General features: G+C 44.4%; 1 protein-coding gene across 1 annotated transcript in view; it reads left to right on the forward strand.

The window, feature by feature from the left end:
• Positions 1-27,924, forward strand: part of LOC311238593 (uncharacterized protein) — a 181,883-nt gene that overhangs the window by 109,817 nt on the left and 44,142 nt on the right. The window contains exons 2-3 of the mRNA XM_084326713.1: positions 737-1,285; positions 25,891-26,058. Coding sequence (XP_084182839.1) covers positions 947-1,285; positions 25,891-26,058 — 507 coding nt within the window. The 5' untranslated portion in view covers positions 737-946. The remainder of the gene's footprint in view (positions 1-736; positions 1,286-25,890; positions 26,059-27,924) is intronic.

The raw sequence follows: 27,924 nt of genomic DNA on the forward strand, positions 1-27,924 counted from the left end.
GTAGTGAAAGGTTAACCTTCTGTAGTGTGGTAGTGAAAGGTTAACCTTCTGTAGTGTGGTAGTGAAAGGGTTAACCTTCTGTAGTGTGGTAGTGAAAGGTTAACCTTCTGTGGTAGTGAAAGGGTTAACATTCTGTAGTGTGGTAGTGAAATGGTTAAGTATCTGTAGTGTGGTAGTGAACGGGTTAACATTCTGTAGTGTGTTAGTGAAAGGGTTAATTATCTGTAGTGTGGTAGTGAAAGGGTTAACATGCTGTAGTGTGGTAGTGAAAGGGTTAACCTTCTGTAGTGTGGTATTGAAAGGGCTAATTATCTGTAGTGTGGTAGTGAAAGGGCTAACCGTCTGTAGTGTGGTAGTGAAAGGGTTAACATGCTGTAGTGTGGTAGTGAAAGGGTTAACCTTCTGTAGTGTGGTATTGAAAGGGCTAATTATCTGTAGTGTGGTAGTGAAAGGGCTAACCGTCTGTAGTGTGGTAGTGAAAGACCTTAGAACGGGTCCAATAGGTTCCAACATTCCATTCTAACAACATTGAGAGATATAAGAAGATAGCTTACTAATAAGAACATGTTACGCAGCACTGCTGTGGAATGAGAAAATGCAATGTTTGTGAAAATGCATCACTTTATTTTATAGGTTGGGAGGAGTCAAAACATTTGCCTTTGAGACTGTAGTAACTTGATTTATTGTTAAACAATTACTTTTTTTATTCTAATGCTGATACCTTCTTTGTTTCCAGATCTCTTCAGGAGCATCAACCTCTGACCTGTTGAATTTGACCCTTGATATTTGACCGATTGACGACCTCTGATGTGACCGTGTGACGATGACATCGATTCAGCGGCACTACTGGCGACATCAAAGGCTTTCACGTCACCGTGGAGACGTTTAGCCCTGCGACCGAATCCAAACCCCGCCCCTCCCCCCTTTCATCTGACCGGCTGCTGGGATGCACGTGATGGGCAGCGTCTCTCCGGCCAATGAGAGAGAGAGCTTCCAGGAAGAGGGCATGGCTGCACCGATGTCCCCGCCACCTCCTTCTAGACTGTTGGTCTTCGATGGCAATCGGGGTAGACACCCTGTGCCAGGTCCACCTCCTCCTCCACCTCCTCCTCCTCCACCTCCTCCTCCTCCTCCTCCTCCTCCTCCTCCTCCTCCTCCTCCTCCTCCTCCTCCACTTCCTCCTCTGCTCTTGGTCCCAGGCCTCGGAGACCCTGTAGGAGGAGGAGGCTTGAGGAAGAAGAAACGAGTGAGGAGCTTCTTCTGGAAGACCATCCCTGAAGACCAGGTACTAGAGCTTAACATCCTTTAAGAAGACCAGGTACTATAGCTTAACATCCTTTAAGAAGACCAGGTACTATAGCTTAACATCCTTTAAAGGAAAACTCCAACATTTTGGGAAATTTGCTTATTTAACATCTTAGACAAGAAGATACATACCTTTTTTGTCTCTCTGCATGCATTAGGCTTAGGGAACGCCCGCACCGTTAGCGTAGCTTAGCTTCATCACTGGAAGTGGGTCAGTCCCCTACAGTCACGAAATACACTCCAAATACAACTCCAAAACGTTCCTGTAAACATGTTGTGACCGTTAGGTTATGTATATAACCAAGTTCTGTTAGTTATGGTGCGCTCAGCACCAGTTGCATATATCTCGCTTCAGCATATATACACTGAATAATTTCACAAATGTACCTTTAAATGCCAGCATTCATCTGGCCACACCCCCATCCGCTTACCTATATAAGCAGGGATGGTGCCACACACTCATCTCCTTCCCAACAAATTTCACCACAATGAAAAATCAAGGGCCGCAGCGGCGTCCTGGTGCTGAGCGCACCATAACTAACAGAACTTGGTTATATACATAACCTAACGTTCTGTTCCGTTATGGCTTCGCTCAGCACCAGTTGCATAACAGGAGCTGAGCGGGAGCCATAGCTCGACAAATACACCCCGCTGAGGCCCCCCACAGCCATCAGATCAGGGAGGGCCGAGCCCCCCCGACCCACCCTAATGGAGGGCACCCCCCCTATTGGTGGCTTCACGGGAGGGCAACGGACCCGACCGGGCGAAGAGGCACTCAAGCAACTCAACGCACAGGGTGAGCAGAGCGTGGCTTGACCCCACGACTACACACACGCACAACCCGCATGCCACCCGGGAACGAACGGAGGAAACAACCTCGTTACTGCCCCCAGAATCACGGGGTCAAGGGCAAACCCAACCCTGTGGCAAGGCCGCAGCAGCGGAGCGCGAAGGAAGACCCAGACCCACCAAAGGGACTGGACCCCCTGGAACGGGGGCCCGGAGAAGTCCATGATGCCAGCATCAAGACCCCACCAGGCGGGCACTTAGTGACCCCGCCCCCCACATCGCCAGCGTATTCGGACAAAGGCCCCTCAGCCGAGCAGGCCCTGTCCCCCCAATAGTACACCGCCTGGCACACTGACCCTGCAGAACAGGCAGTCAGCATGGCCGTAAGCACACAAAAAAGGTTAACCAACGGAAGCAGGCAGCGCACCGGGGAAAAACCAGGCAACAGGCTGTTAACCCTAGCCTGGAGACTGCGGACGAGACAGGCGCCAGAGGGGACAGCTGAACACAGCCGCCCCGGCGGAAGGGCCGTATGCTGGCGTTGTTGCATGACCAAGCCTCCATTTAAAAAACCCCACCCAGAGGGGTTGAGGCAGAGAAGGCTGACACGATTGGCAGACGTCATGAACATGCAGGGGCACCCTCAACCGGTGAACCCGAGAGTTGACACTGCTCCAACACACCAGGGAATCAACCACCTTGGCGTTACCCAATGCGGTGGTTGTTCCTATAACCCCTCAAGAAAAAACTCCAAAACACACCTGCGGGTATACACCGGCTATACCGCAGTACAAGTGTTTCAGTTTTCAAAAAAGGGTTAACCCAGGCCTACGGGTCGACGAAACATTACCTCGGACCGGGCCTGGCGATACGGGAAGCACAGGGTCACCAGAGGAGGTCAAAGACCACCCCAACAGGCCCCTCTTCGCCATGCGTGAGAGAGGAGCGAAAAAGAATGGAGAACCAGCCCCTAAGCACACCGTACTTGGTATTCCCAGGCGGTCTCCCAACCAAGTACTAACCAGGACCAACCTGTGTAGCGGCCGAGATCCGACGAGATCGAGCGTGTACAGGTTGGCATGGCCGTAAGCCATTACGACAGTGCTGAGTAAAAACGTACCCAACCAGGGTCTCCATAGCGCTTAACCCTGTGACACCCGGACCGACCTGGCATTTTTCCCCCTGAAAAAAGCCCAAGTCCCTCAGGGTACCAGAACAGCAGATCTGCATCCCCGGCGGACAACGGGTTCAACTGATCCGGACCAGCGTGACCAGAACCAGTCCCGTGCCCTAACCACGCCGACATGCCTACTCCAGGAGAAAGGGCAGATATGCGTGTCGATCTTAACATGAAAAGAAGGCGCCACCCAGACGTTCGGGCGAACCGCGCCTGGTGGCCCACCCCAAGGGCGTGAGACCCCTCTACATATGTTCAGATCCATTCCGTCATCATCCCCCAGACATGAACGAGAATCCGTCGATAACCAACCCAGGTCGTGGGATGTGGTCGTCGGAAGAGGAAAAACCCCCATCTCAGTCGCTTTATAAAAACGCCGTTTTAACCACAAGCAACCAAGGCGTGCCAGTCAGTCGCCTGTTTACAGCGAGCTAGCACTATACGTGCGTCGGGACACACCCCCATCAAAGAACAGGCTATTTAGACCTGTCATTGAATCCCCAAGGCGCCCAGGGGAACGACAAGAGGGGTGTGACACTTCCTAACTCCAACACTTTTTGAATAGAAAAGAAGGAAGCATCAACAGTATGTATCCCAGTCTACACAGCCGGGGGTAAAAAAAAATCACATTTTTACATCCCACCACCCTCCCATAGGAAGGAGACGGGGATCCCCAGAGAGACTTCCCACGCGAGCTGTACAGATTGAAAAGAATATATTGCACCTTGAGCCATGTAAAAAATTGGTTTTAGGGCTCTCCGGGGAAGAGGCACTGAACCCATACACACTCAATAATCGAATTGAATCGAATACATATACAATAGAATAGGACACCTTCTAGAGCAGGGGTGGGCAACTTTGTATATGGTGAGGGCCACAAAATGTCCACAATCAATCTGGGGGGCCGCATTGTTTATCGGCAGTCCCGCCAGTAGTACCCCATCACTCAAATAGCCCTAATAGTCACAAGGTATATAAACAATTATAATTTGTTGTAACTTTGTTTTTATTCCATTTCAAATGCATTTAGTAATGCAATTTCAACTTTATGAATTTATAAACAGCTGAATTTAAAAGTATTGCTGTGTAACCCCAAATATATACAAAAATGATCAATTATAATTAAGGCTTCTAATAAAATAAATGTATGAACTTAAAGCCCACTGCTCAACAAACACAAAGCAGCATTCCTGCTGCATTTCACTACAACAGTAAATCAAAAGTGCAATAATAAATGATTTTGTTAAATGTATAAACTTTTATCCTGCTACTAAACAAAACATTATAACACTGAAATGCATGTTATGGATATGAAGCACTCAGGAATGTTTTGTTTAGTAGCAGGATAAAAGTGTATACATTTAACAAAATCATTTATTATTGCACTTTTGATTTACTGTTGTAGTGAAATGCAGCAGGAATGCTGCTTTGTGTTTGTGTTATTAGTGTTATCTGAACACTATAGTAAACAAGTAAAGTGCAAGTAAAGTAAAGTGCAATACTACATGCCTCCCATTGACCCTTTATCAAACTGGCATGACATTCACCCTCGCCCCACAGTGGGTCAATAATGGTTATAATAATAATAATAATAATAATAATAATAATAATAATAATAATAATAATAATAATAATAATAATAATAATAATAATAATAATAATAATAATAATAATAATAATAATAATAATAATAATAATAATAATAATAATGGTCCCCTCTCTACACCTCTCCATCATCTCCCCCCCTCTCTACACCTCTTCATCATCTCTTCCCCCCTCTCTACACCTCTTCATCATCTCCTTCCCCCCCCCTCTCTACACCTCTTCATCATCTCCTTCCCCCCCCCTCTACACCTCTTCATCATCTCCTCCCCCCCTGTCTTTAATGAGACACTTGTGGTCTCTCTTGTTGGCGCACAATAGCAGGAATGTCAACTTCAATGTTTGTGCATGCAATCTGCATCAGATGAAATAATGTTTCATCCGACAGCCTGTTTCTCTCCTTTGACTTGATGTGCTTCATGTTTGAGAAATTGCTCTCACATATGTATGTGCTCCCAAACATACTGGCCATAGAGAGGGCAAAGTCCCTGAGGAGTGGGAAGCGGGGCTCAGGTAGCAGTTTCCAAAACGAAATTCCCCTCTCATTTCTCTTTGCTTGAAAAAAAGGATCCGACTGTAGCTCGCACAGTTCAAGCTGCAACGGTGGGGGCTGCTCTGACACCGTAGCGGTGAGGGGGCCGGCAAACAGCGCTATCCGTGACTGCATGCCGTTGAAATCTTCAAACCGATCATTGAATTGCATTTGCAGTGTTTCAATGTCGTTCCTGTACTTTCCGACGGCTCAGCCATCGGATTTCTGTGTGTAGCTGCAAGTCGCCATAATCAGTGTCCATCTCTTCCAAAAAGGAGACAAACTTTCTATGGTTTAGTGACCTGTTGCCTCCACGAATTAGATTGGTAACCTTGGTAACCAAATCCATAACATGGCTGTAGTCAAGCTTCTTGGCACAGAGAGCCTCCTATATCAGATAAAAAAAAAAGAAAAACGATTTAACGACTCTCGCATATAATTTTACTACACTCGACTCGCATTGGTCATTATTAGTGACCCACAATAGATGGAAATTATGTTAGCGAACTTACCTGATGTATAATGCAGTGCAGCATTGGACACTCAACGCCACTCTGCCTTAGAAGCCCGGCGAATCCTGTGCGTTTTACTTTCATTGCCGGTGCTCCATCGGTAACAACAGCCGACAGTTTATCAAAACCCCCATATTGCTGCACGGCACTTTCAACAGCGTTTCATATGTCCACACTAGGGCTGACCCCTATTAGTCAAATAGTCGACTAATCGATCGAAAGGAGCCATAGTCGACTGCCAACTCTTCTTAGTCGAATACAATAAAAAAAAATAAAAAAAATAACAAAATAAAAAAATAAAAAAATAATTTTTTTTTTTTTTTTTTTTTTTTTTTTTTAATATTGGCCTGGGGCCGCATGGAACGTCGGTGAGGGCCGCATGCGGCCCGCGGGCCGCCAGTTGCCCCTCCCTGTTCTAGAGGGTCCACTCACTTTGACAATCTGAGGAGGAAGGCTCTGTACTCTGATGGAGGCTCCCTCACATGGAAGAAGGAGTCCGAACTCACAGAAGGCCTGAATAGGCGCTTGGTGAGGAGGAGCCCTGACCACCCCCCTGAAACAGATCCATCACATGGACCTGAACAGCACACGGAAGTCCTACCAACAGAGACGCGCACAGTGACGTACTCTATGGCGGGGGAATTCCTGCGGTGCACACGCCCAATATACCAGGCCGTGGGACCAGGAAACTCCCTCCCCCCCCCCCCCCCCGTAACGTGCCGAACCGTAACGTGACGGGAACCTTGAAGGACAGGGGGTGTACCCCTGACCGACAGAAACAAGGGGGAGAGGAAAGGTTACCAGTTCACCCCTTTACGACCCCACACCCATGATACGATGTAATGACAAAAAAAGAATATGACACAGTCATAGTCAGCTCTATGAAGCGTTTGACAGCTCCACACAGCGCATGAGCTAACCTGCTATCTGATTTTTACTAAGGAAAAAACACAGAATAGAGAGGGCTCTAAGAGCCCCGGTCCAACATACACATGTGCTTCTGTGGCCAGTCCAACCCAGTTGTAGGTCACATGACACACACAACCCACCATCACCTACAAAAAATGGCAAAAACACTCTACAGAGGAACGCCGTTTTTCATAATGAGAGAATACATAATTCTCGATTAGTATCGGCCACAGGCCTTGCTAAGCACACACGACAGCGACCAAACAATCTTTTCTTTCAGGAAAATAAAGTTTCTCCAGCAGTTTTAGCACAACCTCAGCAATCAAGCTAAGGGTTACATCGCATCCCTACCACACAAAAGACACAATGTAGTGCAACATGTCTGATAGGAGGATGAAAAAGTCCCCAGGGAACCGGGGGGGAACACAATCCTCTTATTTTACCCTTAATACGCCCAGTTAAAACAGGAAACCTGTTAATATGTGAACACTGTTCATTGTCATCACAGGCTGAGAAAAGAACATTCTTTTACTCACTTGTCACTAAGCATAGCTTCATAGGTTAGTTACCTTAGTTGTGAGTACACGGTACATAACAACACACATGATGTTTCTCACACAACAACCAGATCATTTTCACATCTGTAACAACCCGATTTGCACGGAGAAGCTAACTGCCAGTGACAAGACAGTTCACACATAACTCGCGTCGTATCCTAAATGCATTGCAGCAACACACGTTTTGGGAAAATATCGTCATTCACAAAACATTTAGAAAAGTAAAACCAGAAGACGTGTTATAAGGTCTGGTCAACCTTGTCCTACCCGGAACGTAGATCAGCGAAGTGCAGTCACAAGATACCGTAGAACACAGCCGTCCTGTGTTGTTCGATCCGGGCAGCGTCGCCGCTCCAACCAGTCGCTACAGTCCTCTTTGTTGACGCAATCCCCGTCCAGGCTCAGGGCAGGGTCGACGAACATCCCCTGTCAAGGATGACGTCGTAGTCAAGAGTGTAAAACATGTTTATAATCAAAGCACGTTCAACAGAGTAGCATTAAGCTAACGGCCGCTCCAACCGTTCGGGCGCTACTACCCCTGCTCGCGAGACGGCGAGCTAACGGCGCACGCGACCAGAAGCGAGCTCGCGGCGGCGCGCGAGGAGCTAAAGCTACCCCGCACCAGGCCTTGGCCTATAGCAGCAAGCTAACGTTACCTAGTGATCACGACATGCTAGCGCCGCAGCTAACAGCTGACTGGCTAACAGTAGGCCCAACCTAAGTAGGCCATGCAGCGATCCCAGCAGGCTAACGCAGCAGCTAACAGCTGACTGGCCAACCGTAAGCTAAGCAGCTATCACCTGAACATGTATACAATGACATAACACTCACCCAGACAAGCCGCCGTTCTGAACCTCTCCTCACTTTTTAAGAGAAAAGAGAAACAAGATGTCAACACTGCTTTACAACGGTGATTTTACCAACACGCGACGGAATCAGCACAATACCAAACTGGCCTGTGTAGCTGACTCGAACATGGATTTGCCGCTATCGCACATCCATGCACATATCTCCTCGTGAAGGAATACTCTCATTTGGATATGAAAGAAGGGGCTTAACACGGGACAGAGAGATAACCACTCGTCCAGAACACACAGGGATCACCAGTGTTAATGGTCGCGGCCCACTAGTTAAAACTACAATGGTCTTCAGACCAAGGTCTTCTGTCGCCTAGGTGGCTGAACAAAGGACCCTAGCCTGGGGCCGGTTTCCATAAACATTGTCAAGTAGCCCCCATAGCACTAACAGACAAGTGAAGCCCGCCAGCAACAGTACTCACCCAACCTGAAACCCACCGCTTCTCACAACAGCGGCGCGTCCGACAGTTAAGCTGTGGCCTGACAGGTTTCACCCCAACAAACACAGCAAGGAACTGCAGTTGAGAAGCATGCAGCGGCGTGCTCCCAATACGAAAACCGGTGGAGGATTTTTAGAATGATCATCATCTTCCAGACACTCCAGTACGAAGACAATATCGCCGTATTTTCTCGAAAAAAGTGAGAGAGAAAATAAAGATATGATGTCAACGTATCTCCTTGTTCTTCCTTTCCTTGTAAACAATATTTTTCTCCACGTCAAGTGGGCATATGAGCAACACGTTGCTTGTGATGAAATTTGAGAAGGAGATGAGTGTGTGGCACCATCCCTGCTTATATAGGTAAGCGGATGGGGGTGTGGCCAGATGAATGCTGGCATTTAAAGGTACATTTGTGAAATTATTCAGTGTATATATGCTGAAGCGAGATATATGCAACTGGTGCTGAGCGAAGCCATAACGGAACAGAACTGTGTATTTACCACGTGGAGAAATAAAAAATAATTGAATTCGACATTTACGTTTTCTAAGCAAATATACTCAGACATTTTTTTTGCCGAACCACTCCTCTCTGGGCTCAGTTATTTCACGTCACCAGTGCTACTTTCTAACGTGAGGCCAGTGTTTGTTTACATTTTCATTTCATTCAAAGGATCCGAACTGATTGAAGTTTATGGATACCATGACTGTGGTAAGTTTTCATTTATGTTTTTAGATGGAAGGCTGTATTCCATCTGTCTAACGTTAGCGAATATTGTGAGATTGATGAATAGGACAGTCACAACGTTGCTGGACTATCGACCTAGTTAGCCCCTTTCATGACTGTGATGCACGGCTACAGGGTTTGGGCGAGTGAATCCACACTCGTGGTATTATTATAACTCATTTATTGTGTAACGCTAGCCCCTTAAAACTTACCACAGTCATGATATCCATGAACTTCAATCGGTTCGGATCCTTCTTGTCTAACTCCAGGGAAGATGTTAAATAAGCTAATTTCCCAAAATGTTGGAGTTTTCCTTTAAGAAGACCAGGTACTATAGCTTAACATCCTTTAAGAAGAATAGGTACTAGAGCTTAACATCCTTTAAGAAGACCAGGTACTATAGCTTAACATCCTTTAAGAAGACCAGGTACTATAGCTTAACATCCTTTAAGAAGACCAGGTACTATAGCTTAACATCCTTTAAGAAGACCAGGTACTATAGTTCTACATCCTTTATGAAGACCAGGTACTATAGTTCTACATCCTTTAAGAAGACCAGGTACTATAGCTTAACATCCTTTAAGAAGACCAGGTACTATAGCTTAACATCCTTTATGAAGACCAGGTACTATAGTTCTACATCCTTTAAGAAGACCAGGTACTATAGTTCTACATCCTTTAAGAAGACCAGGTACTATAGTTCTACATCCTTTAAGAAGACCAGGTACTATAGTTCTACATCCTTTAAGAAGACCAGGTACTATAGCTTAACATCCTTTAAGAAGACCAGGTACTATAGTTCTACATCCTTTAAGAAGACCAGGTACTATAGTTCTACATCCTTTAAGAAGACCAGGTACTATAGTTTAACATCCTTTAAGAAGACCAGGTACTATAGTTTAACATCCTTTAAGAAGACCAGGTACTATAGCTTAACATCCTTTAAGAAGACCATGTACTATAGCTTAACATCCTTTATGAAGACCAGGTACTATAGTTCTACATCCTTTAAGAAGACCAGGTACTATAGTTTAACATCCTTTAAGAAGACCAGGTACTATAGCTTAACATCTTTTAAGAAGACCAGGTACTATAGCTTAACATCCTTTAAGAAGACCAGGTACTATAGCTTAACATCATTTAAGAAGACCAGGTACTATAGCTTAACATCCTTTATGAAGACCAGGTACTATAGCTTAACATCCTTTAAGAAGACCAGGTACTATAGCTTAACATCCTTTAAGAAGACCAGGTACTATAGTTTAACATCCTTTAAGAAGACCAGGTACTATAGCTCTACATCCTTTAAGAAGACCAGGTACTATAGCTTAACATCCTTTAAGAAGACCAGGTACTATAGCTTAACATCCTTTAAGAAGACCAGGTACTATAGCTCTACATCCTTTAAGAAGACCAGGTACTATAGTTCTACATCCTTTAAGAAGACCAGGTACTATAGCTTAACATCCTTTAAGAAGACCAGGTACTATAGCTTAACATCCTTTATGAAGACCAGGTACTATAGTTCTACATCCTTTATGAAGACCAGGTACTATAGTTCTACATCCTTTAAGAAGACCAGGTACTATAGTTCTACATCCTTTAAGAAGACCAGGTACTATAGTTCTACATCCTTTAAGAAGACCAGGTACTATAGCTTAACATCCTTTAAGAAGACCAGGTACTATAGTTTAACATCCTTTATGAAGACCAGGTACTATAGTTCTACATCCTTTAAGAAGACCAGGTACTATAGCTTAACATCCTTTATGAAGACCAGGTACTATAGCTTAACATCCTTTAAGAAGACCAGGTACTATAGCTTAACATCCTTTATGAAGACCAGGTACTATAGTTCTACATCCTTTATGAAGACCAGGTACTATAGTTTAACATCCTTTATGAAGACCAGGTACTATAGTTTAACATCCTTTATGAAGACCAGGTACTATAGTTCTACATCCTTTAAGAAGACCAGGTACTATAGCTTAACATCCTTTATGAAGACCAGGTACTATAGTTTAACATCCTTTAAGAAGACCAGGTACTATAGTTTAACATCCTTTATGAAGACCAGGTACTATAGCTTAACATCCTTTATGAAGACCAGGTACTATAGCTTAACATCCTTTAAGAAGACCAGGTACTATAGTTCTACATCCTTTAAGAAGACCAGGTACTATAGTTTAACATCCTTTATGAAGACCAGGTACTATAGTTCTACATCCTTTAAGAAGACCAGGTACTATAGTTTAACATCCTTTATGAAGACCAGGTACTATAGTTCTACATCCTTTAAGAAGATCAGGTACTATAGTTCTACATCCTTTAAGAAGACCAGGTACTATAGTTTAACATCCTTTAAGAAGACCAGGTACTATAGTTTAACATCCTGTATGAAGACCAGGTACTATAGCTTAACATCCTTTAAGAAGACCAGGTACTATAGTTTAACATCCTTTATGAAGACCAGGTACTATAGCTCTACATCATTTAAGAAGACCAGGTACTATAGCTCTACATCCTTTAAGAAGACCAGGTACTATAGCTTAACATCCTTTAAGAAGACCAGGTACTATAGCTTAACATCCTTTATGAAGACCAGGTACTATAGTTCTACATCCTTTAAGAAGACCAGGTACTATAGTTTAACATCCTTTAAGAAGACCAGGTACTATAGCTTAACATAATTTAAGAAGACCAGGTACTATACTTCTACATCCTTTAAGAAGACCAGGTACTATAGCTTAACATCCTTTAAGAATACCAGGTACTATAGCTCTACATCAAATCAAATCAAATCAAATCAAATTTATTTATAGGGCCCGACAACACACGTTAATGTCCCCATGGGCCGTACAGATCTTCTTTAAACAAGTCAAGAAGAAAACATAACAATAAGTCAAGAACAGAACAAGAACACCATAAGGTCCAAACATTTTTAGATGAATACAAATAAATGAAAGAATGCAAGCACTCCCAGACATACCCCACGCGAAGGTAAGGAAAAACTCACTAAAACCTAACAATAGGGGAAAAAAGCTCCACAGGCAGTGTGGAGGAGAGAAACCTTAGAAGGGCCATTCAAGGGGGGATCTCCCTTCTTAGATGTTGGTGATAGTAGTGTTGCAGACGGACAGTTGGTAAGCATGCACTCATGTGTGTAGTGGAACACAGATGAGTGCATGCAATAGCAACTGTACATTTTGAAAAATTAAAGATAGAGCTAATAGCGATAGCAACTGAACATTTTGAAAGATTAAAGATAGAGCTGATAGCGAATCTATTTGAGGCACAGGGGCGGCGCAAAGAGGGTCACGTCCTCCCCGTCTTAGTCAAGGGACATTTAACACTCCGGTCGTTGCTCAGGGACAGCCGGAGACAGGGAGATAGGGGGCGGCGCAGAGAGGGTCGCGAACTCCCCGACGTCATCGCGGGACATCCGGCACTCCGGTCACCACTACGAGACCTCCGGAGACAGGGGGGCACGCAGAGGGGGTCGCAACCTCCCGGCCTTCGTCACGGGACGTCCAACACTCCGGTCAACACTCCAGGACAGCAAGTCATAGGGAGACAGGGAGACGGGACAGGCGTTAGACAGCTCATGAGATTGTAGTAGGCGGACATAGCAATAGATACAAGTGGTAGGCATATATGTGAATGGAGTAGATATATGAAGTAGGCGTATTATGTGAATAGAATAGAAGTACTTAACCCAGCAATGAAACCGCGTTGACTGTTAATCTGTTAACAGTCTGTTGATACTGTTAATCAGTTGACAGGACCACGGACAGACGGCGGTGAATAACTGATCCAAGGCCTCGGAGGTGCATGTAGAGCAGTCACTACAATCTTGGCCAAGACCCCGAGGCATCCATCATCCTTTAAGAAGACCAGGTACTATAGCTTAACATCCTTTAAGAAGACCAGGGGTTCCGGTTCCGGGTCGGAAGGATGTGAACGTCTCTGAGCCACGCTGCCGCTCCCGAACTTTTATTTTACTTTAAAAAGCCTTTTTTTTCCCAAGATGATTGAACCACTAATATACAACATCCGTATCTAAGACTGTACTATTCGACCCAAAAAGGAAAAGAATAACGAGCGTGATGACTGCACGAGTCTTGAGAAGCGAGGCCGCCCCTGTGGATGGGGCTACCATGGCTAAGCTAATGGAGGAGCTCAAACAGGCCTTCACCACGGAGTTCAGAACGTTTGCTGCCTCGCTCGAGTCTAGACTCGACGGCTTCCAGCAGGAGATCGCAGACCATACCCAACGCTTGACCTCCGTGGAGGGCGGCATGGATAGGTGGTCGGATAGGATGGCGGAGCTGGAAGTAAGATGCACAGCTCAGGATATAGTCATCGACAAGCTAAGAAACAAGCTAATTGATGTTGAGTCACGTAGTCGGTGTTCTAACATACGCATCCTGGGCCTGGACGAATCCCTGTACAGCAACCGTCCCAGTGTCTTTTTCGCGGAGGTCCTGGTGGAAATCATGGGGAAAGATGTCCTCGCTACACCACCGGAGCTTGACCGATGCCACAGGACGCTAACACCCAGACCAGCACCAGGCTCCAGGCCTAGGGCCGTAATTGCCCGCTTACATCACTACAAGATCAAAGAGACTATTATCCTGGAAGCTCGCAAGAGGAGAGGGAATCTGACATACAGAGGGAAACCAGTCTCTATCTTCGAAGATTATTCCCCCGAGGTGGTCGAGCAACGATCACAATACCGAGATGTCATGGGGCCCCTGTACAAGCGCGGATTTAAACCATTGCTCCAGTTCCCTGCGAGGCTAATCATCCGAACCAAGGAGGGCAGGCTGCATCTACCATCGCCCAAGGACGCCGTGGACTTCCTGAGGACCCGGCCCAGAGGGACCTCGACACCGGTTTCGCCAGGGCGAGACGCAGACCCGACACCGGCTTCACCAGGGCAAGACGCGGGCATGACGCTGGCTCCACCTGGGCGAGACGCGGACCCGACACCGGCTTCACCAGGGCGAGACGTGGGCCTGACGCTGGCTCCACCGGGGCGAGACGCGGACCCGACACCAGCTTCACCGGGGCGAGACGCGGACCCGACGCTGGCTCCACCGGAGCTGAACGCGGACCCGACACCGGCCTCATCAGATCCTGACGTGGTAGTAGCGATGGACCGTTAGCATACTGCTACGGCTATCACACAGAAAGGGGTCGCATTTGATATCTTATTACATATGTGAGTATGACGAACCAGAAGAGCTTTGTCAAATATGGGTTGTCAAGACATGAGAGTTCAATTTAACAACAATGATTTATTTAATCCTATCTAAAAACAATAATTGATTAAACAACAAAAGCATAAACAAATAGGTATGTATCAGAATGGATAAGGATCCCAAGATGGTTCACTTGGTGGCTGATACAACCTGTGGTGTCTGAAGTGGAAAAGCAGATGGGAGAAGCAGATGGGAGAAGCAGACAGAAGGGTTTAGACAAGGGAAACATATATACTGTGTGTGCAGGCAGCTCTCTGCACTGCACAGGTGATTCAAATTGGGGTAACGACCTACCCACTCCAACCTGCTCTTTGAGTCAGAAGACTCCCCATTGCAGGTAGAGTGGGGGTCGTCACAGTGAGTATGGATGAATACTTGACATTAGGCCTCGCCTGGAAAGTTATCTTTTTATTTTTTCTCTCGCTATCTGACATAAGGGGAGGAGGGGGACAAGTATGTTGTATATGACTGTTGTACTGTTGCACGACCATGGCCACGGGCTAGGTTGCTAACTGTTAACGTTTCGGAAGGAGCAGGCCCTATTCTATTCTGTTTCGGATATTTCTGCCACGCTTATAACTTCTGCGCGATATACCAGCTCCCGGCCATGTTTTTGATCATTGCCACCGGGATGCATTTACTGTTGATTACACGTCGAGCGAGATGGGGTCTCGTGGCTGCGCCACCTGTTTGACTCTCAACCGGTTCATGCAACCCGCATGGCTCCCATTAATGTTTGCTGCTGACAATGTGCTCGCGGGAGCGGCGGACGGCCCCCGGCACAGCGCCCTCCTCTGGTGGGGAGGCATAACTGTGTAGGGTCGAACCAGCGTCAGGGGAGATAATAGTCTCACGGACAGGGTATCGCCCCCTCCCGGCCTGGTGGAGGTACTGCGCGCCTGTTTTGTCGCAGCATGCCTGGCAGATACACCCCCCCCCCCCCCCTTTTACCGACAGTTCTGGGTTCCAGCCGTTGACCTTACTATTGGCTTATGGTTCAATTTGATTTTTTCTTGTTTGCTTTACACTCTGAGGCACTTTTGTATACAGGGAAATGTGGCAGTTGGCCACGGAGATGGTTCTACGAGTGGTAGGTTTGAAGTCTCTGGAAATGTTGGTGAGTCCCTGTGATGTTGGGGAAAGACCCACCGGTCCCACACATTTATATGTTTTTTATGTCATTATTATATGTTTTATGTATGGCTCGAAATACGTGTGCATAGTGTTTAAGTTAAGTGAATTCTACATGCCCACAGGCTTGCCCAGGTCTGCCCCACCTACACGCCCTTCAATGTTCTATGGCTACGGCTAACTCTGAGAGCTTCAAGCTCTGCTCCTGGAATGTTCGAGGCCTGCAGAGGTTGGCTAAGAGGAAGGCGATTCTGACCTTTTTAAGGAGGGAGAATGTGTCGATTGCTTTTTTACAAGAAACTCATATGGGGCCCAACGACACTGCTAAACTCCAAAAGAGCTGGGTAGGACAGGTCTTTGCTACAAACTATTCTACGTTTAGTAGGGGCGTGGCCATATTGATCAATAAAAATCTCCCCTTTAGACTTATAACTTCCTCTGTGGATAGCCAAGGTTGCTATGTGATTATCAAAGGGGTTCTTAAGGGTAAAGAAATGACATTTATGAATGTATACTGTCCCCCAGGCTATTCCCCTGACTTTCTATCCAAGATATTTGCTGAATTTAATGGCCTGGCCTCTGAGAACGCCTTTGTGGGCGGAGACTTTAATTGTCACCTCATACCGTCTCTTGACAAACTCCCACCCAGTCTGGCTCCCCCTCTAGGCAAGCAAAGATGCTCACCTCCCTATGCGAAGACACTGGATACTCAGATGTCTGGAGAACCCTTTGCCCATCCGAACTGAAGTTCACCTTTTTTAGCGGCCCACACAAGAGCAACAGTAGAATAGACTATTTCTTCATCCCTTCCTCTAAGCTCTTTCTAGTATCGTCCTGCACAATCGGAAGCATCGTTCTATCGGATCACGCCCCTATATACCTGGTCTACTCTCTGTCAGAAGAGAGAGCGCTGTCGAGGCGTTGGCGCCTCAACCCATACCTCCTCAAAGATGATATATTTGTCTCCTATTTCGATTCGGAATTTAAAATGTTCTACTCAATTAACTTTCGCTCTACGGATAACCCGTCTCTACTCTGGGAAACATCTAAGGTCTTTTCTCGTGGACTGATTATATCTTATGTATCATCCAAGAAGCGCAAGAAAAATGAACAATGTAAACTTCTCGAATCCAAACTAGCCGACCTTGAAAATCAGCATGTTTCAAACCCAGCCCCGGCTGTGCTTATGGAGCTTACGGCCACCAGAGCGGCGCTAAACACTCTTCTGATCCAGGACGCCGAATATTCTCTTAAATTTGCCAAACAGAGAATGTACGAACACGGTGACAAGCCGGGTAGGTGCCTGGCTAACTTGGCAAAAAAAAGGGCTGACACCCAAGTAATAGCCTCAATCTCTGACTCCAACGGGGTCAGGTCCTTTGACACCAAAACTATTAACAAAGAGTTTGCCTCTTTCTATGCCCAACTCTATAGGACCGAGCGACCCGATGGTGCTCTCTCTGACATGCAGGCCTTCTTCGCTGAATTACACCTCCCTAAGGTATCGAAAGATCAGAACTTGCTCCTTAACGCCCCAATTACGAAGGAAGAAGCTCTGGGCGCCCTTAAGGCTATGCCATCTGGTAAGGCTCCGGGCCCGGACGGTTTCGGATGCAAGTTTTATAAAGAGTTCGGTCATATTCTATTAGATCCCCTGCTGGCAATGCTTAATCACTCCGCTGAGGTGGGGATACTGCCCCAGTCTCTACGGGAAGCTAATATCTGCCTTCTCCTTAAGAAGGGTAAATGCCAGGGGAGCTCCAGTAGCTCACCACGTACCGCAAGTGCTATTTCAGCGCCGTGGACAACCGTGCTCGTCGCGGATCTGGGGCTGAGCGCGTTTGAATCCCGGACGGCAGCCGTGCCTTTCCCAGAGTGTCTTCCCCCCCATCTGAACCCTTTCAGCCTGCTTCTGTCGGTCGAACTTGACCAAGTATGAATGCGATGAAAAAGCGATAAACGCTAAAAGAACCAGCTGACTGGTCAAAGTTTAAAAAAAAAAAGAAGGGTAAATGCCCTGAGGAGTGCGCCTCCTATAGGCCTATAGCCCTACTCAATTCGGACCAAAAGTTGCTTTCCAAGATCCTGTCCATGCGCCTGGAAAAAGTACTCCCTTTTATTATTAACGAGGATCAGACCGGTTTTATTAAGGGTAGGAACTCTACCGACAACATGAGACGGCTCCTCAATATCATCCAAATGACTCGTGAGACAGACCACCCCGCGGTGGTTCTGTCTCTCGACGCGGAGAAGGCATTTGACCGTGTAGAATGGCCGTATCTATTTTTAACCCTCGCTGAATTTGGCTTAGGTGACACCTTTATTGACTGGGTCAAGGTTCTTTACAACTCGCGGATGTCGGCGGTCCTGACTAATGGACTTAGGTCTAGCAACTTTCCTCTGCAGCGGGGGAACCCCCAGGGGGATCCTCTTAGCCCTTTACTATTCGACATGGCCATAGAACCACTCGCACAGGCCGTAAGGCAGTCAGCCGAGATCTCAGGTATTAGAGTGGGCGGGAGGGAGCACAAAATCACTCTTTACGCGGACGACGTGCTGATCTTTGTGTCTAAGCCGGACTCTTCAATTCCATGTCTAACCCGCATGATTTCCACATTTGGAACCTTCTCGGGGTACAAAATAAACGTTTCCAAATCCGAAGCAATGCCACTTGGGACACTCAAATCTATCCCGATACTGCCCGAGCCCTTCCCATTTCGCTGGTCGCCCTCCGGCTTCGTTTACCTAGGAGTATTTGTGACACCGACCTATGATACGTTGGCTAAGGCCAATTTTCCCCCTCTTTTGGACACCATAAGGGCAGACTTAGTTAGATGGGCCCCTTTACCGATCTCCTGGCTGGGTAGGATTGCCCTCGTCAAGATGAACGTACTCCCCAGACTGTTGTACCCTCTCCAAATGATCCCAGTGCTGCTGACAAACAAGGTTATCAAGGTGCTGGAAGGCTGGCTAAGCTCATTAATTTGGAATGGGAAGAAACCGCGTCTGAAAATGGCCAAATTACAGATGGATAGTGAAGATGGGGGTCTAGACCTACCTAATATTAGACACTACCAGCTGGCGGCACACCTTAGGGTGCTGGTCGGCTGGTTCAGATCAGACCCACTGTCAATATGGCTGGACGTTGAATCCTCGCAATCTAAGTCCCCCCTGTGGAACCTACTATTTATCAAAGACTTTAGGTCTGTGAGGAAGATGTGCTCCAACCCCATCACATTATGTTCCGTCAAGGCCTGGAAGACTGTCCGTAAGGTGGAGGGCCGAGCCAAGCTGACCTCTCCTCTTACCCCGATTGTAGGCAATCCTGACTTTAAGCCAGACCAAATCGGCGGCGGCTTCAAGACCTGGTATAAGCAGGGCATAACCAGGGGAGCTCCAGTAGCTCACCGCGTACCTCGAGCGCTATTTCGGCGCCGGGGACAACCGTGCTCGTCACGGATCTGGGGTAGCAAGTTCGATTCCCGGACAAAGCCGTAACTTTCTCAGAGTGTCTTCCCCCCATCTCTACCCCCATTCAACCTGTTTCTGTCGGTCATTCTTGACCAGAGAAAAAGCGATAAACGCAAAAAGAGCCAGTGGAATGGCCAAAGTAAAAAAAAAAAAAGGCAGGGCATAACCGATCTTGGCCACCTGTTTGATGGCCGGACACTAATGTCCTTTACACAGCTGCAGCAGCGATATGGCCTATTGAAAGCGGAATTTTTTAGGTACCTACAAATTAGGCAGTTTATCACCAAGGACACCTCACTTTTAACTGACATCTCCACCTCACAGGTGGAGAAAGCCCTCTCCTTGCAGATCCCCAAAAAACAAATATCTATCTTCTATAGTACTCTGAACCTTAATTCATCTTTATCTTCCTATGTTACTAAACAGTCCTGGGAAGAGGATTTGGACATAGAAATCACAGATGCAGACTGGCAGGATACGTGGACCTACGCAAAACAAATCTCGGTTTGTAACCGCACCAAGGCCATCCAAATTAGAATATTGCATCGCATTCATATTACCCCCGCCCGTAAAAGTAAAATCGATCCCAATACGTCCCCACTTTGCTTTAAATGCAAGATAGAGATTGGAAATCGCATCCACTGTTTTTGGACCTGTGTAAAACTACAGAGCTACTGGTACGACGTTGTAGAAGAACTGTCTGACATATTTCACACCCCCATCGAGCTGGATCCCCTCTGCCTTTTGCTGGGCCTCCCAGATATTCATGTTACCAATTCCAAGCATAAGAGACAATTTGTTGACATTTGCTGCTAGAAAGAATATCCTATTGTTTTGGATCAAGGACGAGGTCCAGTCAATAAGGTCATGGCACAATATCATAATGGAATGTATCCCCTATGAATATATTACGTGTATGCTGCATTCCAAGTTGGACACTTTTTATGAGATCTGGGACCCCTATCTGTCACATATTGGGCCTGCACTATCCACCACTGTACTCGCCGGATTTCCCCATTACCAGTAACCTCCCACTGCTGCCTTGTTTTGTCTGACGGTACTGGCATTGTAAATACTGTACATGTCCTATTGACTACAGTGGTACTATACATGTTCTCTTGACTGCGGTAATACTGTACATGTTCTCTTGACTACAGTAGTGCTGTACATGTACCCTTGACTACAGTAATACTGTACATATCCACTTGACTACAGTAGTACTGTACATGCCCACTTGACTACAATGATACTGTACATGTCCTCTTGGCTACAGTAGTGCGGTACATGTTCTCTTGACTACAGTAATGCTGTACATATACCTTTGACTACAGTAATGCGGTACATGCCCACTTGACTACAGTGATACTGTACATGCCCTCTTGACTACAATAATACTGTACATGCCCACTTGACTACATTGATACTGTACGTGTCCTCTTGGCTGCAGTAGTACTGTACATGCACTCTGGGCTACTAGGGAATACACGGTCATATGCACACGTTCACAACACACATATATGCATGTACACATAAAACATATACATAGGTAAAGCACACGCACATATGGGTAGGTAGAACACATATATATAGCACACGAGATAATGCGCACACGTGAAAGCCACACTTATTTTATTTTATTTATTTTATTTTCTATTGTCATTTCCTTATTTAATTTTTATTGTCTTTTTTCTTTTTTGTTTGCCTGTCTTGTGATGTTATTACTGTTGTTAGTGTCATTATTTTTATTATTGTTAACGGTATTGTATTGTGATGTCTTGTTCTATGTTGAAAATTGAAAATAAAAACATTTATAAAAAAAAAAAAAAAAAGACCAGGTACTATAGCTTAACATCCTTTAAGAAGACCAGGTACTATAGCTTAACATCCTTTACGAAGACCAGGTACTATAGCTTAACATCCTTTAAGAAGACCAGGTACTATAGCTCTACATCCTTTAAGAAGACCAGGTACTATAGCTTAACATCCTTTAAGAAGACCAGGTACTATAGCTCTACATCCTTTAAGAAGACCAGGTACTATAGCTTAACATCCTTTAAGAAGACCAGGTACTATAGTTCTACATCCTTTAAGAAGACCAGGTACTATAGCTTAACATCCTTTATGAAGACCAGGTACTATAGCTTAACATCCTTTAAGAAGACCAGGTACTATAGTTTAACATCCTTTATGAAGACCAGGTACTATAGTTTAACATCCTTTAAGAAGACCAGGTACTATAGCTTAACATCCTTTATGAATACCAGGTACTATAGCTTAACATCCTTTAAGAAGACCAGGTACTATAGTTCTACATCCTTTAAGAAGACCAGGTACTATAGCTTAACATCCTTTATGAATACCAGGTACTATAGTTCTACATCCTTTAAGAAGACCAGGTACTATAGTTCTACATCCTTTAAGAAGACCAGGTACTATAGTTCTACATCCTTTAAGAAGACCAGGTACTATAGCTCTACATCCTTTAAGAAGACCAGGTACTATAGTTTAACATCCTTTAAGAAGACCAGGTACTATAGCTTAACATCCTTTAAGAAGACCAGGTACTATAGCTCTACATCCTTTAAGAAGACCAGGTACTATAGCTTAACATCCTTTAAGAAGACCAGGTACTATAGTTCTACATCCTTTAAGAAGACCAGGTACTATAGCTTAACATCCTTTATGAAGACCAGGTACTATAGCTTAACATCCTTTATGAAGACCAGGTACTATAGTTTAACATCCTTTAAGAAGACCAGGTCCTATAGTTCTACATCCTTTAAGAAGACCAGGTACTATAGTTCTACATCCTTTAAGAAGACCAGGTACTATAGTTTAACATCCTTTAAGAAGACCAGGTACTATAGCTCTACATCCTTTAAGAAGACCAGGTACTATAGTTTAACATCCTTTAAGAAGACCAGGTACTATAGTTTAACATCCTTTAAGAAGACCAGGTACTATAGCTCTACATCCTTTAAGAAGACCAGGTACTATAGTTTAACATCCTTTAAGAAGACCAGGTACTATAGTTCTACATCCTTTAAGAAGACCAGGTACTATAGCTTAACATCCTTTAAGAAGACCAGGTACTATAGCTTAACATCCTTTAAGAAGACCAGGTACTATAGCTTAACATCCTTTAAGAAGACCAGGTACTATAGCTTAACATCCTTTATGAAGACCAGGTACTATAGCTTAACATCCTTTAAGAAGACCAGGTACTATAGCTTAACATCCTTTATGAAGACCAGGTACTATAGCTTAACATCCTTTAAGAAGACCAGGTACTATAGTTCTACATCCTTTAAGAAGACCAGGTACTATAGCTTAACATCATTTAAGAAGACCAGGTACTATAGTTCTACATCCTTTAAGAAGACCAGGTACTATAGTTTAACATCCTTTAAGAAGACCAGGTACTATAGCTTAACATCCTTTAAGAAGACCAGGTACTATAGCTTAACATCCTTTAAGAAGACCAGGTACTATAGCTTAACATCCTTTAAGAAGACCAGGTACTATAGCTTAACATCCTTTATGAAGACCAGGTACTATAGCTTAACATCCTTTATGAAGACCAGGTACTATAGCTTAACATCCTTTAAGAAGACCAGGTACTATAGTTCTACATCCTTTAAGAAGACCAGGTACTATAGCTTAACATCCTTTAAGAAGACCAGGTACTATAGTTCTACATCCTTTAAGAAGACCAGGTACTATAGTTTAACATCCTTTAAGAAGACCAGGTACTATAGCTCTACATCCTTTAAGAAGACCAGGTACTATAGTTTAACATCCTTTAAGAAGACCAGGTACTATAGCTTAACATCCTTTAAGAAGACCAGGTACTATAGCTCTACATCCTTTAAGAAGACCAGGTACTATAGCTTAACATCCTTTAAGAAGACCAGGTACTATAGCTCTACATCCTTTAAGAAGACCAGGTACTATAGCTTAACATCCTTTAAGAAGACCAGGTACTATAGTTCTACATCCTTTAAGAAGACCAGGTACTATAGCTTAACATCCTTTATGAAGACCAGGTACTATAGCTTAACATCCTTTAAGAAGACCAGGTACTATAGTTTAACATCCTTTATGAAGACCAGGTACTATAGTTTAACATCCTTTAAGAAGACCAGGTACTATAGCTTAACATCCTTTATGAATACCAGGTACTATAGCTTAACATCCTTTAAGAAGACCAGGTACTATAGTTCTACATCCTTTAAGAAGACCAGGTACTATAGCTTAACATCCTTTATGAATACCAGGTACTATAGTTCTACATCCTTTAAGAAGACCAGGTACTATAGTTCTACATCCTTTAAGAAGACCAGGTACTATAGTTCTACATCTTTTAAGAAGACCAGGTACTATAGCTCTACATCCTTTAAGAAGACCAGGTACTATAGTTTAACATCCTTTAAGAAGACCAGGTACTATAGCTTAACATCCTTTAAGAAGACCAGGTACTATAGCTCTACATCCTTTAAGAAGACCAGGTACTATAGCTTAACATCCTTTAAGAAGACCAGGTACTATAGTTCTACATCCTTTAAGAAGACCAGGTACTATAGCTTAATATCCTTTATGAAGACCAGGTACTATAGCTTAACATCCTTTATGAAGACCAGGTACTATAGTTTAACATCCTTTAAGAAGACCAGGTCCTATAGTTCTACATCCTTTAAGAAGACCAGGTACTATAGTTCTACATCCTTTAAGAAGACCAGGTACTATAGTTTAACATCCTTTAAGAAGACCAGGTACTATAGCTCTACATCCTTTAAGAAGACCAGGTACTATAGTTTAACATCCTTTAAGAAGACCAGGTACTATAGTTTAACATCCTTTAAGAAGACCAGGTACTATAGCTCTACATCCTTTAAGAAGACCAGGTACTATAGTTTAACATCCTTTAAGAAGACCAGGTACTATAGTTCTACATCCTTTAAGAAGACCAGGTACTATAGCTTAACATCCTTTAAGAAGACCAGGTACTATAGCTTAACATCCTTTAAGAAGACCAGGTACTATAGCTTAACATCCTTTAAGAAGACCAGGTACTATAGCTTAACATCCTTTATGAAGACCAGGTACTATAGCTTAACATCCTTTAAGAAGACCAGGTACTATAGCTTAACATCCTTTATGAAGACCAGGTACTATAGCTTAACATCCTTTAAGAAGACCAGGTACTATAGTTCTACATCCTTTAAGAAGACCAGGTACTATAGCTTAACATCCTTTAAGAAGACCAGGTACTATAGTTTAACATCCTTTAAGAAGACCAGGTACTATAGCTTAACATCCTTTAAGAAGACCAGGTACTATAGCTTAACATCCTTTAAGAAGACCAGGTACTATAGCTTAACATCCTTTAAGAAGACCAGGTACTATAGCTTAACATCCTTTATGAAGACCAGGTACTATAGCTTAACATCCTTTATGAAGACCAGGTACTATAGCTTAACATCCTTTAAGAAGACCAGGTACTATAGTTCTACATCCTTTAAGAAGACCAGGTACTATAGCTTAACATCCTTTAAGAAGACCAGGTACTATAGTTCTACATCCTTTAAGAAGACCAGGTACTATAGTTTAACATCCTTTAAGAAGACCAGGTACTATAGCTCTACATCATTTAAGAAGACCAGGTACTATAGTTTAACATCCTTTAAGAAGACCAGGTACTATAGTTTAACATCCTTTAAGAAGACCAGGTACTATAGCGCTACATCCTTTAAGAAGACCAGGTACTATAGTTTAACATCCTTTAAGAAGACCAGGTACTATAGTTCTACATCCTTTAAGAAGACCAGGTACTATAGCTTAACATCCTTTAAGAAGACCAGGTACTATAGCTTAACATCCTTTAAGAAGACCAGGTACTATAGCTTAACATCCTTTAAGAAGACCAGGTACTATAGCTTAACATCCTTTAAGAAGACCAGGTACTATAGTTCTACATCCTTTAAGAAGACCAGGTACTATAGTTTAACATCCTTTAAGAAGACCAGGTACTATAGCTCTACATCCTTTAAGAAGACCAGGTACTATAGTTTAACATCCTTTAAGAAGACCAGGTACTATAGTTTAACATCCTTTAAGAAGACCAGGTACTATAGCGCTACATCCTTTAAGAAGACCAGGTACTATAGTTTAACATCCTTTAAGAAGACCAGGTACTATAGTTCTACATCCTTTAAGAAGACCAGGTACTATAGCTTAACATCCTTTAAGAAGACCAGGTACTATAGCTTAACATCCTTTAAGAAGACCAGGTACTATAGCTTAACATCCTTTAAGAAGACCAGGTACTATAGCTTAACATCCTTTAAGAAGACCAGGTACTATAGCTTAACATCCTTTAAGAAGACCAGGTACTATAGCTTAACATCCTTTAAGAAGACCAGGTACTATAGCTTAACATCCTTTAAGAAGACCAGGTACTATAGCTTAACATCCTTTAAGAAGACCAGGTACTATAGCTTAACATGCACATGTGTGCTTCCATTGTGGTACTCCATTGGCCCACACACATACAAACACACACACACACACTAACTACCCCTCTCTCTTTCTCTGTCTCTCTTTCTATGTCTCTCTATCAGGTGAGGGGGCGGGCCAACCTCTGGACTCAGGGGCGTGTCCAGCAGCAGTACCAGATAGATGTTCAGACCATCGAGGAGCTGTTTGGTCAGAATGAATCAAAAGCTGGGACCACGCTCACCAGGGGGGGCAAGGCCCGGACCGTGTCTTTCAGAGACCCCAAGGAGGAGGTGTGTGTGTGTGTGCGTGTGTGTAGTGTGTGTAGTGTGTGTAGTGTGTGTGTGTGTGTGTGTGTGTGTGTGTGTGTGTGTGTGTGTGTGTGTGTGTGTGTGTGTGTGTGTGTGTGTGTGTGTGTGTGTGCGTGTGTAGTGTGTATACTTATGATCAATTTAATGACAATGGACCTCATGCTCAAATGAGAAAGTTACAAACTAATGTCTTCGTAACTCCACTCACAAACTTCTCAGGCTGATTTTGGCCCGATTGCACGGTTTATTTTTGGAGATTCGTTCGTAGCTACGAACAGGATTTACGAACGTGGAAAGGCGGTCGTAAATAGGACAGACTGGTGTGCGCCTGTGTTCAGGGCTTCATTTGGGAGAAATCATTGGGGATTGCATTCACGTCGATTCTACTACCATCCTCGGAATTAAATAATTATAACCATAAAAACATTTACAACATTTGTATCATTAGCAATTACGTTTTACATGTATAGTCATGACTCAACGAGGCATTGTGATGTCCGAAAATAAACAAAAGCACTACACAAACACTGCAAATGACAGTGAATAAATAAATAAATAAGAACTAAACTAAACAATATTTGTATGAATGTTTTGGAGAACATTGTTGAAAGTTGGCTAGTAATAAATGACATAAGCAACCATTTACCTGTATTTGTAATAATATTTATATGATTGTCAAATGAAGAAAAGGTAGGAGGAACTTTGGTATAGATATGCAAGGATTATAACTAGGGATGTTCGATATTGGCTTTTTTACGGATACCGATATACCGATATTGTCCAACTCTTTTTTTTTTTTTTTTTTTTTTCTTCTCCTTTTTCCTCCGATTTTCTCTCATCCCAATGTTAGTCGTTATGCCAATTCCCAATCCCCTTCCTGGTCGCTGTGCACTTACCCCCCACAGTCTGTCTGGGAGAGTGGAGGCTACCACGTGCTTCCTCCGACACACGTCCAGCCAATCAACCGCTTCTTTTCACCTGGCAGCGCGGATTCTCACTGAGAGGGCGTAGCGTGTGGAAGGATCACACTATCCCACTTAGATCCTATCCGCGCTTAGCAGGCGCCCCGACCGAACTGTAGGAGTCGCTGTTTACGACCCGGACCCACCCCGCCAGCTTCTCCCACCCTCTAATACTGCCAATTGTATTAGTGTGAACGGCCAGCCAAGCTGGTGACAACCCCGGAGCTGTGAGCTGGATTCGAACAGGCGAATCCAGCTCACAGCTCCGGGGTTGGTGACGAACGCAATCTCCGCTATGCCACCTAACCGCCCGAGGAATGACCTTTTAAAAGAAGAGTGAAAGATAAAAAGATATTTCAGTTTGTTTTGTTTTCAGATGACACAATCTTTTTAGTTCAGGAACACAAACACAAGCAATGAACCGACACAGGGAAGCTGGCAGACAAGACAGATATACACAGACTTATTGACACATAAGGGTGATTGGGGACAAGACCTGGGAAGGAAAACAGACTGAACACTGGGGCAATGACTAAAGACAACAAATAGATACAAAACACACTGGGGAAACCACTAAAAGACAGAATAACACTTAACAAAACCACGGGAGCACAGAGGGTAACAACCTACAGGGAGCGACAGCAAAATGGGGAGTAAACACAAAAACACTGACACTTTGACAATAAACAAATGGAGGAGGAGCAATGGCAGCATTTGTCCAGTAGGTGGCAAAGGTGGGGATGAGTGAGGAGCTGGGAAAAGTATGTGCAAAGGTGGGGGCTGTTCCTGAGTCCTTGGATTGACAGGAGGGGAGGGGGGAGCAGCCAGGGAACGGTAAAAAAAAAATTCACTTCTGGGTTTTGCTAGTCACCTTTCACCTAGATCC

Source organism: Notolepis coatsorum (assembly GCF_963971535.1).
Source record: "Notolepis coatsorum genome assembly, chromosome: 1".
In the NCBI taxonomy this organism is placed as follows: Eukaryota; Metazoa; Chordata; class Actinopteri; order Aulopiformes; family Paralepididae; genus Notolepis; species Notolepis coatsorum.